Source organism: Mauremys reevesii, linkage group 22 (genome assembly GCF_016161935.1).
Source record: "Mauremys reevesii isolate NIE-2019 linkage group 22, ASM1616193v1, whole genome shotgun sequence".
NCBI classification, from domain to species: domain Eukaryota; kingdom Metazoa; phylum Chordata; order Testudines; family Geoemydidae; genus Mauremys; species Mauremys reevesii.
The window spans coordinates 17926874-17939171 of record NC_052644.1 but is presented as its reverse complement, the minus strand read 5'-3'; the positions used below and the strand labels follow the sequence as shown (position 1 = coordinate 17939171).

Genomic DNA, 12298 nt, shown 5'->3' with positions numbered 1-12298 from the left:
TGCCAGTGAACAGCCTTGGAGCACAGAGGGTCCCTGTGCCAGACACAGGGAGAGAGACGTGAGGCCCCAGGCCTTGCTCATGAGGAGGAGACCCCCAGCATGAGACAAACCAACCCACCTGGACAGGGCCAATGCTCCAGCCTGGAGTCTGCGCTGGCCGGTGTTCACCACCTCCCATCCCCCACTGCTGTGTGCCCTGGCCCTCACCATACCCCATCCCTCACCCCCATCTGCCCTGGTCCTCCCCAGCTCCCAGCCCCCACCATGTCTGCTCTGGCCCTTGCCACCTCCCATCCTGGTCCCCCATCTGCCCCACCCCTCCTGGCTCAGCCCCACAATATTTCCTTTCAAGGCAATATTGAATGAATTAGCTGAGTCCCACCTCCCCTGCCACTGGCCTGGTCACGGGGACAGCAGGAGTGGGCACCGTCCCTCTGCAGCATGGGGGGGGGGGGTGGAAAGAATGGGGCTATAAGAAGAGGGGCTGGGAGCTGAGAGCCCATCACTGGGGATCCGGTATGAGCATCTGTCAGTGAGTGACGGCACCTCCTACTCCTGCCCCATGGAAACCATGGTGAGTACCCGCTGCCCCTCACCTCCTGCCCCATGGAAACCCTTGTGAGTCCCTCCCACCTCCTCTTGCCCCACGGAAACACTGGTGAATCCCCACCGCTTCCTCCTGCCCCATGGAAACCCTGGTGAATCCCCACCGCTTCCTCCTGCCCTATGGAATCCCAGGTGAGTCCCCTTTGTTCCCCCGCCCCGGCCCATAAAGCCCCATGGAAGACCTGTCTGCCATTCACACCCCACCCCATCAATCTCCAGGGGGTTATCCCCTGCCCTCTCTCCTGTCGGTAGCACACCAGGGGCTAGCGGATGTGGGTTGGTGGCTCTGGGTTGTGCCCATGCTCAGGGGTGCTGACAATGTGGGGTCCTGTGCAGGTGTCGGGACGGATGCCCAGGGCTGGACTCCTGCTGCTGCCACTTCTCCTCTGCTTCGGGCCAGAGACTGTCGGGAGCATCAACCCGGCCGCGCTCAGAGAGACTGTGGATCATGTAGATAAGTGAGTGAGATGCCAGTGGGGCATTTCCCATCTGGCTGGGACCCGTCTGCCCTCCTCGGGTGGTAAATGAAGAAAACGGGGAAGATGCTTCACCTTGCCCTGTGTGATTTTATATGGCATAGGTGGCTCAGTGCATGGCAGAGCTGGGAGGGGTGATTTTGGGGTGCAGGGGGAGCTGGGGCTCGGAGCTGGGAGGGGTGATTCTGGGATGCAGGGAGAGAACTGGAAGAGGGGTAATTCTGGGGGTGCACCGGGCTGGGGTTGTGGGTCTCATTACTATTGTGAAAAACTGGTTGGAAACTGGAATTCCAATTCCCTCAGAAATTTCTATTTTCTTTTCAGTCCAAATTAGTTACTAAAATTTGAAAACTTCCATGGAATGGGATTTCCAAATTTTGTTTTAGAATTATGTTTTGTTAGATAGAAACATTTGGTTATGACTTTATTTTATATTTTTACTTATATTATATTACTGTTTATAATATACAGGTGAAATATTATATTACATTATATTATACAGCAGGAAAGTCAAGTTGCTAAAGCTGAAATGGAAATATTTTGATCTTGCTGAAATGAAATATTCAGATATGGTCCAACTGAAATCTGTTTTTAATTTTTCCAAAACAAAATTTGGAAATCCCCAAGAATTACCCCTCTTCCAGTTCCAGGCTCCATCTCCCCCTGAATCCCACAATCACCCTTCCCAGATGCGAGCCCCAGCTCCTTCTGCACCCATACACAGGGGAAGCAGACAATGCTCACCACTCCCAATAAGGCAGATGGACTTTTCCTGGGGGCCAGTCAGGGCCAGGTCATCTGGGGCTCTAGCTGCTACATTGAGGGCTAGCAGGGTGCTGAGGGCTGGTAGTTCTGATCTTTGGCTGTTCCCTGCAGTTAGTCTCCAAAGAACTGCATTCCTTTGGACCCTAGTTTATATAGTGAAACTTGAGTTGGGCTTAGCTGTATCTGAACCAATCGTTAACTGAAATGCTACAGAATTGTGTTTTTCTCCAATCCTAGCCCATTACAAAACAATTCTTTACCCAATCATAACCCGCCACCTTACTTGATTTAAATCTTGTAAAATTAGTTCTGCAACTGACAGAAACAATCAAAGAACCAGACAGAGACCATCTAGATAAAGAGTAGAGAAGTGGGGGACTATAAAGGCAGGGATGGCTCTAGTTTTTTTGCCGCCCCAAGCACGGCAGTCAGGCAGCCTTCGGTGGCGCGGCTGTGGGAGGTCCGGTGGTAACGTGGATTTGGCGGCATGCCTGCGGGAGGTACGACAATAAGTGGGTTTCTTGCCAGACTGTTGAATGCTGTCAAATAAAGTTTTCTTTAATGATCTTAAGAACTGGTGATGGTGAGGACTGTTAGCACAGGAATGCTGCCTTAACAGCCCAATCTTACATATTTTTTTTAAATTTAGAGGGAATATGACTCTTTGCTTCCTGGGCTGCTGCTTATTCCTGAAAAAGGCCTCAGACCTTACAGATTACTGCCCTGTCCTCAGTCAGTTATGAGCCCCCAACCTTCCCCAATTCAGCTGCACAAGGCCACTTCAGGCAGAGGTGGGATGAGAACCCAGCTCTCTAACGTGGCAGACATAAAGCCTTTCACACTGAATGGGCCATATATAGGTGCCATTGTCAGCCTCCCTTTAATCACAATCAAAGTCCCCTCCCAGAACTGGGGGGAGAAATGAGGAGCCCTGATCTCCAGTGTTCTTCAGCTCTCCAGAAAATCGCTGTGTATGCTGGGGCGAACTGTGTGTCCCGACCCTCTCTTGGGGTGGCTCCGCATAAAAGCTCCGGCTTGTTCCTGGAGCTCAAGCGGTAACGCTCAGCCCTGTGGGGCTGACGGACCAAAGCTCACACCAGGCTGATGATCCCTGGGGGCACCTGTTGCAGTTTCTTCTAAAAACCGCCCTCCAGGTTTATTTCATTCTCCCAGGGAGCAAACATTCCCTAATCCAGGCTGGAGCCCTGAGAGCCTAGAACCGGCCAGTGACGGCGCCATGTGTGACCCACCCCAAGTTTGCCGCTCGGGGCTGGGGCAGAGCTGTTCAGAGCCCCCTGTCTTCTCATTGCCCTTTGCTTTGCCTTCGCTCAGGGATGGGTTGGCTGTTGAATACGCCTTCGCCGTCAGCCTGCAGAAAGCCAGTTGTGAGAACCCATCTGGTCTGGAACAGGTGCTGCGCAGGAACAAGCTGCGGGACATGCAGGCGGCCATCAACCCAGAGGGTGTCCTGTACGACCCAGACGAAGGGCCCATTGTGGCTGCCCGGATGCAGCGCCTGGGCAGGGCGGGGGAACACGCCGAGTGGCGCCTGCTCCAGGGCGACCGGAACAGCCCCGTGCAGAAGCTCCTGGCCCGGACCTACAACAAGAGAAGCTGCCTGATCTTCTTCACCGTCCGCTCGCCCTGTGCGGGGACGTGCCTGCTGGTGAAGAGGCCCCACAACATCCTACGGATGGTGAGGGACACCTTCCGCCCCATCGACCACAATTACAAGGCCTTCATCTTCCGGCAGATTTACCGTCAGGACCGGGACCTGGATCCTCAAAGCCTGCTGGAGGCCTGGCACCGGCTGCCCGACGTGCCCCTGCTGCGCTGTGACACCAACGGCTGCAGGGACTGCAGAGGGAACGACCCCAAAACCGACCCCAACACCTGCCTGGATGAGATTCGAGCCATGAGGCAGCTGCTGCACCCATCTGGCAGGGGGCAGAAGGAAGAGCAGGGGGCAGAGGGGAGAGCAGAGGATGTAGGGGAGAGCAGGGGGCACCTTTGGAGGTTTGGGGAGATGGTGGGTCAGGGGGCACCATTGGAGGGCTGGGGGGACAGCAGGGCAGAGGACGACATTGTAACATTGGGCGGATGGCAGGACATTGCGCGTCTTCAGAGGCATTGGCCCCCTCAGCAGCATAAGTGGCCCCCTCAGAGGCCTTGGCCCCCTCAGCAGCCTAAGTGGCCCCCTCAGCGGCCTAAGTGGCCCCCTCAGAGGCCTTGGCCCCCTCAGCGGCCTACGTGGCCCCCTCAGAGGCGGGGGTAACGGCAGGGCTGAGGGTGCTGCAGGAGGGTTGGGGGCATGGCAGGCCAGGGGGTGCCATCGGGGGAAAGGGGGATGGAGGGTTAGGACGCTCCATCGGAGGGTTGGGGGGGTTACAGGGCAGGGGACACTGTTGGAGGGTTCGGGGACATGGGAGGATACAGGGGGTGGAGGGGGTGGGTTATTTCTTTTTTCAAGGCCTGTGATTTTGCAGAGTCCCCCCATCCTGAATGATTAACACCAATAAAGTGTTGAAGGCTCCTGGGGCCTCTTGTCTCTGTCCCTGTGTCTGTCTCCCTCCTCTCTGTCCGTGTGCCTGGACTTTACACAGCGTGGGAGGCCTCGCAGCCTCCCTGGCAGTGCCCCCTTCATCGGGCCAGGCCTGGCCCCCACGTTTTGCCTGGGGCTCCCCCTGAGCCCAGACCCCTGGCAGAGTCACCCCCTTGGGAGCGAGGCCGGGTAGCCTTTGCCAGACACCCAGCTCGCTATGGATGAACCTGGCCATCGGCTGCCACCTGCTGGTGAGGTGGAGGTAGACTCTTGAAAAACACTCTGGGCAGGCCCCAGTTTGCATGTTTCCTGCCAGCCCCACACAGGCTGGATCAGACGGGGGGAAGCTCAGCGGGGGCTGAGAGGGGTCAGGGCAGATCTGCCCTGTGTGCTCTGGGCGGGTCCATGAGATTGGCCGGCACGCGCCGCACCACGGGAACTGCTGGGCAACACGCCCTGGCTCCAGCGCTGGGCACACGTCCACCTGCAGTGGGACGTGTAGGTGCCCCGTCACTCCACTGGGACCTGCAGCTCCCCGGCCTGATGGGACAAGGTTCCAGTCAGTGGCTGGAGGCTCTGAGGTGCTGCGCTGGGGATGGGGGACAAGAACAGGGGATAGGAGAGCCAGTTAGACAGAAACCTGGGCCTGCCCTGGTTTGGTGAGTCCTACATGCCTGTTCGTTTCATCCGCTTCTCCCCTTGAGCCAGATTCACCTGTTTGTTAACAAGGCCGGGATCCGCTGACGGGGACAGGTGGGTGGTAAAGGCCACGGCTAGGGTCAGGTGCCTGTCGCTAAAGCCCAGTGGTCATGGTACATGTGGTATATGTAGGTACCAATGACATAGGAAAGGCCAGGAGTGAGACCCTGGAGGCCAAATTTAGGCTGCTAGGTAAGAGATTGAAGTCCAGGACCTCCATGGGACATTGAGGATCCCACAGCTGTCAAAGTGACCATTTTTTGGTCTGCCGTGGACTCATGCTAGGCAGAGTGGGTGTGCCTATGCAAACAAGATCCGCCCCCTAAGCTCATTTGAGAACCACTGATGTAATTGAATCTGACTCTTTCATTTGTCTGATTCTGATCAGACCCTGCCTGTATTTTATCATTTTCCATCCTCTTCTCCTCACAAGGATATAGAGATGCTGTAATATAATAGATCCTCCCCTAAGAGATGTTCCAAACACATGCTCCTCCACACCTGCTGGCTTTCCCCAGCCCTTAGTTTAAAAACTGTCCTAAAGGCATCACAGAAACTCGGTGGAATGAGGATAATCAAATGGGACACAGCAGTAAAACCAGGGTACAAAAAAAAAAAGAAAAATATCGGCAGGACAGAACAGGTCGTGCTGATGGGGGAGTGGCACTAGATGTGAAAAAATGCGTTGAATCAAATGAAGTAAAAGTTGAAAATGAATTAAGATTGGGGTATCCTGGGGAAGGGACTGCAGTTGAGGAGCGGGTCCTAGGCAGGGGTCAGAGTCTGCATGGGGATAGAGTTGCTGGGGCAGGGGGCACACACCCTGAGGTGAGTGGGAGGTCTCCAGGCAGAGGACTGAAATTGGGTGGGGGGGTCTGAGTGCAAGCCTCTAAGTGCCACTCCCCCTAATCAATTAAAAATATGTTTTTATGTTTATCCCCATTATAAATGCTGGCAGCAAAGCGGGGTTTGGAATGGAGGCTGACAGCTCGCAACCCCCCATTTAATAACCTCGTGACCCCCTGAGGGGTCCAGATCCCCAGTTTGAGAACCCCTGAATTACATCATGTAATAGCAGACAGCTAAAAGGAGACTTTTTTTTTAAAGTGCTCATATACCAATGCTAGAAGTCTAAATAATAAGATGGGTGAACTAGAAGCAGAGTCAGGATGAGCTCTACCCTGACATCTGGTGGTGAATTATGGCGAGTGTGGAAAAGAACTTAGGGGGCGGATCTTGTTTGCATAGGCACACCCACTCAGCCTAGCATGAGTCCACGGCAGATCAAAAAATGGTCACTTTGACAGCTGTGGGATCCTCAATGTCTCGGTTATGGGGTAGGAGGAATAAAGTGTTTTACCCTGATTATGTGAATGAAGGACTATGAGCCTGTTTTATGAAAGAGGGAGTCACAATCAACTAAGTAGCACTCGCCAGACAAGGGGCATGGGTTCCAAAACCCAGTGAATTGAGAATGGTTTGGGGTAAGTGAGCGTGAGAGTTCTTCCTTTCTGTGTTGCGTTGCAGAGCGAATTTTGATTCTCTTAGGAGTCTAACTGAGGCTTTGGCTACACTTATACTTCAAAACACTCCTGTGGCAGCGCTTTGAAGTGCAAAGTGTAGTCAGAGCGCCAGCGCTGGAAGAAAGCTCTCCCAGTGCTGTCTGTACTCTACCTCTGTGTGGGGAATAACATACAGTACTGGGGCTTTGACCAGTGCTGGAGAAGGTGTGTTTTCACACCCTGCTGCAGTGCTGCAAATTTGTAAGTGTAGCCAAGCCCTAAGAGCTGCTGAGCTGATTTCCTTTTGTCCTAATGGTGCACCAGCACTGAGGCTCCCCTTACTACTATGAATCTGAAATCACTCAAAGAGCTAAAATTACTGAGCTGAGGTCACTGAGTGCTGTGTTAACTAGTGGGGGTGCCTGAAGATATATTGTTAAACAACTAGCAGAGTAGTTTGCAGGATGGTTGGAGTGGTTCATGGGATGGCTGGTGGAGTACAGCAGCTTGTGGGACGGTTGGAGCAGCCCACGGAACAGGGAGTGGAGCAGAGAGGAGCAGTTTGTGGGGACGACTGGAGGAGCGGAGCAGCTAGAGGAGAAGAGCTGTTTGTGGTGAAGGCTGCAGGAGACCTCCACGGAGTGGCGGGGCAGTTGGCCTTGGCCCACGTAAGGTGCCCCTTAACACCCCGTGTGTCCCCCTCCCCCAATTCTGCCCAGGCTGGGGTGTGTGTGTGTGTGTGTAAAACTCTGCAGATGAACTTTTGAACTCTGGGGCAGCACTGACCAGGGACAGAGACTTTTGGGTTGTTGGACTTTGGGGTGACTTAAGACCCTAAGGGAAAAGGACATTGCCCAACTTATTTGGAGGTGGTTCTTTTGCTCATGGTTTGTGTTATGAATCCTGTTTGTGGTATGTCCCCAATGTAATGCCGCATTGTTTCCTTCCATCATTAAAAGGATTTTGCTACACTCAGACTCCATGCTTGCGAGAGGGGAAGTATTGCTTCCTAGAGGCGCCCGGGGGATTCGGGGGGTGTAATTGTTCCAGGTCACTGGGTGGGGGCTCGAGCTGGTTTTGCATCGCTTTATTGAAAGGGAACCCCTGGATACTGAACCCGGCCCTTGTTGCTGCCAACTCAGAGGGGCTGAAGGGTTACAGATATAATAGCATCACAGAAACTTGGTGGAATGAGGATAATCAATGGGATACAGTAAAACCAGGGTACAAAATATATCGGAAGGACAGAACAGATGGTGCTGGTGGTGGAGTGGCACTAGATGTGAAAGAAAGCGTAGAATCAAATGAAGTAAAAGTCGGAAATGTATCAAACTGTACCATAGACTCTCTATGGATAGAAATTCCATGCCCTAATAATAAGTGTATAGGAGTAGGGCTATATTACCTTCCTCCTGACCAGGACGGTGATAGTGACTGTGAAATGCTCAGGGAGATTAGAGAGGCTGTTAAAATAAAAAACTCAATAATAATAATGGGGGATTTCAATTATCCCCATATTGCCTGGGTACGTGTCACTTCAGGACGGGATGCAGAGAGAAAGTTTCTTGACATCTTAAATGACTGCTTCTTGGAGATGTATTGTCTGGAAAATAGAAAGGCGCAAAAACACTGGCAAACGAAGTGTAAAAATACAATTAGGAAGGCCAAAAAAGAATTTGAGTAGCAGTTAGCCAAAGACTCAAAAAGTCATAGCAATTTTCTTTTAAGTACATCAGAAGCAGGAAGCTGTCAAATAACCAGTGGGGCCACTGGACGATGGAGGTGCTACAGGAGCACTCAAGGACAATAAGGCCACTGCGGAGAAGCTAAATGAATTCTTTGCATCGATCTTCACTGCTGAGGATGTGAAGGAGAGTCCCAAAACTGAGCCATTCTTTTTGTGTGACAGATCTGAGGAACTTTCCCAAATTGAGGTTTTGGAACCAACTGATAAATTAAACAGCAATAAGTCACCAGGACCAGGTGGTATTCACCCAAGAGTTCTGAAGGAACTCAACTGTGAAATTTGAGACTGACCAACTATAGTGTGTAACCTATCATTTAAATCAGCTCCTGTATCAGATGACTGAAGGGTAGGTAATGTGACACCAATTTTTGAAAAGGGCTCCAGAGGTGATCCCAGCAATTACAGGCCGGTAAGCCTGACTTCAGTACCGGGCCAACTGGTTGAAACTATAATAAAGAACAATATTGTCAGACATAGAGATGAAACTAATTTGTTGAGAAAGAGTCAACATGGTTTTTGTAAAAGCGTAGAATCAAATGAAGTAAATTGAATGGGACGCTTTCATTTGTCTGTTTCTGATCAGACCCTCCCTGTATTTTATCATTTTCCATCCTCTTCACCAATGCTTCACCAATCTACTAGAATTCTTTGTGGAGGGTCAAGAAGCATGTGGACCAAGGGGATCCAGTGTATATAGTGAACTTAGATTTTCAGAAAACCTTTGACAAGGTCCCTCACCAAAGGCTCTTACACAAAGTAAGCTGCCACGTGATAAGAAGGGAGGTGCTCTCCTGGATTGGTAACTGGTTAAAAGATAGGAAACAAAGGGTAGGTCTAAATGGTCAATTTTCAGAATGGAGAGAGGTAAATAGTGGTGTCCCCCAGAGGTCTGTTCTGGGACCAGTCCTATTCAACACATTCCTAAACGATCTGGAAAAGGGGGTAAAGAGTCAGATGGCAAAATTTGCAGATGATGCAAAATTACGACCCAGACAAACTTCGAAGGGCTACAAAAGTCTCTCTCAAAAGTGGGATAAAAAATAGGACAGAAAATATCATGTTGCCTCTATATAAATCCATGGTACGCCCACATCTTGAATACTGTTTACATGTGTGGTTGCCCCATCTCAAAAAAGCTATATTGGAATTGGAAAAGGTTCAGAAAATGGCAGCAAAAAGATATGGAACGGCTTCCGTATGAGGAAAGACTAAGAAGACTGGGACTTTTCAGGTTGGAAGAGAGACGGCTAAGGGGAGATATGATTGAGGTCTATAAAATCATGACTGGTGTGGAGAAAGTAGATAAGGAAGTGTTGTTTACTCCTTCTCATAACACAAGAACTAGGGATCACCAAATGAAATGAATAGGCAGCAGGTTTAAAATAAATCAAAGGAAATATTTCTTCACACAACGCACAGTGAACCTGTAGAACTCCTTGCCAGAGGATGTTGTGAAGGCCAATACTATAACAGACATAAAAACAACCCCCTATATAAATTCATGGAGGACAGGTCCATCAATAGCTATTAGCCAGGATGAGCAGGAACGGTGTCCCTAGTCTCTGTTTGCCAGAAGCTGGGAATGGGTGACGGGGGATGGATCACTTGATGATTCCCTGTTCTGTTCATTCCCTCTGGGGCACCTGGCTCTGGCCACTGTCGGAAGACAGGACACTGGGCTAGATGGACCTTTGGTCTGACCCAGTAGGGCCGTTCTTATGTTCTTATGTCATTTACCTTCCCTACATAAATGTCTTAAAGCTGCAGAGGAGAGCTCTACGTACACAGAAGCAAGGTGGGTGAGGTAACATTTGTATTGACCCAGCTCCTGCTGGTGAGAGAGAAAAGCTATCAAACTGCACAGGTCAGACCTGAAGAGGAGCGCTGGGTAAACTCCAAAGCATGTCTCTCTCACCAACAGAAGCTGATCCAATAAAAGCTGTTCCTGCCCCCACCTCGTCTCTCAGTATCCCGGGATTGACATGGCTACAACATCACTGTATAATACAAGGAGCCGCTGTTACTCTCTGCTTCCCCTGTTCTCCGTTTTGAGGTCTGTGTGTGCACAGGCAGCTGCCTCACCCATTGAGCTGCCCTCAGGTGCCTGAGCTGCACACCCATTAGCTATTGCCCGTGCTCTGTGCGTCACTCCCCCAGCCCTGCGCAGGGACCCTGTATCTACCCCCCGGATGCTCTCTGCAGCTGTGTTTGTGACAGGCTCAGCCACTTGCAGCAGATCAATAAGTCAGAGCAGAAGTTAGTCCAGAAGAAGGAAAAGCTTCTGAGCGATTCCCCTGTGTGTTCAGTTCTCCCCCCACCCCCCGCTCAGGGGAGAAGTGAGATATGGGTCCTGGGGGGCACAGCCTGGGGCTACCTGGGGGGAAGGCGTTACCTGGGGCTGCCACGCACAGGGCCAGGGTGACTGAGCCCCAGGCCAGGAGCTTCCTGCTGGATGGCATCTCCCTGGCTTGCGCTCTCCCCTTAGGGAGTTGCCAGGTGCGCCACCCCCCAGAGCCACTGGCTAACAAGAGGGTTTCACAGCTACCCGGCTGCACATTGTTTTTCTTCCACGCACCCAGATGCGCGGGGAGAGGCAAATCCTCCTGAGGCTGACATCTGGCCCGGGCCCCTGCCTTTGATCAACTGCCCCGCTCCAGCTGTGCAGCCCAGACTCAGCCGCATGCTCTGATTCTTGTAACTTTGTAGAAGCCGAGCTGGGGAATGTGAGGGGGGGAATGAAGTGGGATGTGCGGGGCGGGGGCTCTGGAGCAGCGCTCAGGTGTGGAGGTTGGTGCAGGGTGGGATCTGTCCCCCTTGGTCAAACTTCACCCCATGGGGCCGTGCTCTGGCACCAGGACTCTTATTCAGCGGAAGGGACCATGCCAGCAGCTCGGTTCTGAAACACCCAGTTCAACGGCTGCAGCTTTGCCCAGGAACAGGGTTTCCAAAACTGCCATTTTTCTACGATCCCTCAGTGAACTAGGGCCCGTCCTCAAAGGGCCCTTTGCTCCATGTGCTCCAACGTGCTGATGGAGCAGAACCAAAAGGGGGTAGCTGGGCTCTTTCCCCTCCAGTGAAGTGATGGAATTGGGAGAAGGGACATGGAGACAGGTCAGACCCCCACCCACCTCCCTCCCATCACCCCACAATTCCTCTTCATTGCTGCTGCCCCAGGCTCCCCCCAGATGGAAAGGGGGGTCAGAGCAGTGCAGGTGTGTGTGAGTCGGAGCCAGGAGGCCAAAGCAGAGCAGCTGGAGATGAGGGGGAGGCTTTAGCTGGACTCCCCCTACCCCCACATCCATGCCCCCCATTTGTGAGCCCCCCAAAAGAGTGCCCCCCCTAACCCCACATCAGTCCCAGCCCTGCTCCTGCACCCTCCCCCAGCTCCTGGACCTGTGGGGCCCAAGGGGACCTCCACCCCTGGGTGGGGCACAGGCTGGGGAGGGCACAGTGATGGTGTCAGGGGAGCAAAGGGACTCGCGTGCAGCCAGGGCCTGCTGAGCCCAGGGTGACCCTCCCCAAGGAGGCAGAGGCCAGGGCAGGCGAGAGCTGGGCTGTGGGACCTGGGGGAGCCGAGGGGAGATTTGAAAGAAATCCAAGGAAATGAACTGCCCATAAACTTCGTTAGCCCAGAGTGAAGGGTTCCCGGAGTGGCCTCGTGCCCGTGCAGACTGTTCAGCGCAGAGACACTCAGAGCTCTGCAGGGAATACGGCGCTGAGGGCCACCCACCCCCTCAACACCAGCGCCCCCCACACCAGCACCCGGCTCTCACAGGGGCTACAGAGCACGCAGGGGAGGGAGCACACGGCTCCGTCTAGCACCTTTGCTTTGCCAAGGCAGGGCTTGGGTTTGGAGCAGGCTCAGCGACCAGGAGCTACCTCCAGCTGCCAATACACCCGAGGCTGCCCCATGCAGCCTGGCCCCAACTGGCCCAGCATCCCCCGGGACCTGAGTTAGTTC

General features: G+C 52.8%; 1 protein-coding gene across 1 annotated transcript; it reads left to right on the top strand.

Moving 5' to 3' along the window:
• Positions 1–438: 438 nt before the first annotated feature.
• On the top strand, positions 439–4192 carry LOC120388752. The gene is made up of 3 exons (XM_039510813.1): positions 439–574; positions 943–1064; positions 3180–4192. Exons 1-3 carry the CDS (start codon positions 563–565, stop codon positions 4120–4122), a joined length of 1077 nt encoding a protein of 358 aa, XP_039366747.1. The 5' UTR covers positions 439–562; the 3' UTR covers positions 4123–4192.
• Positions 4193–12298: the final 8106 nt, after the last annotated feature.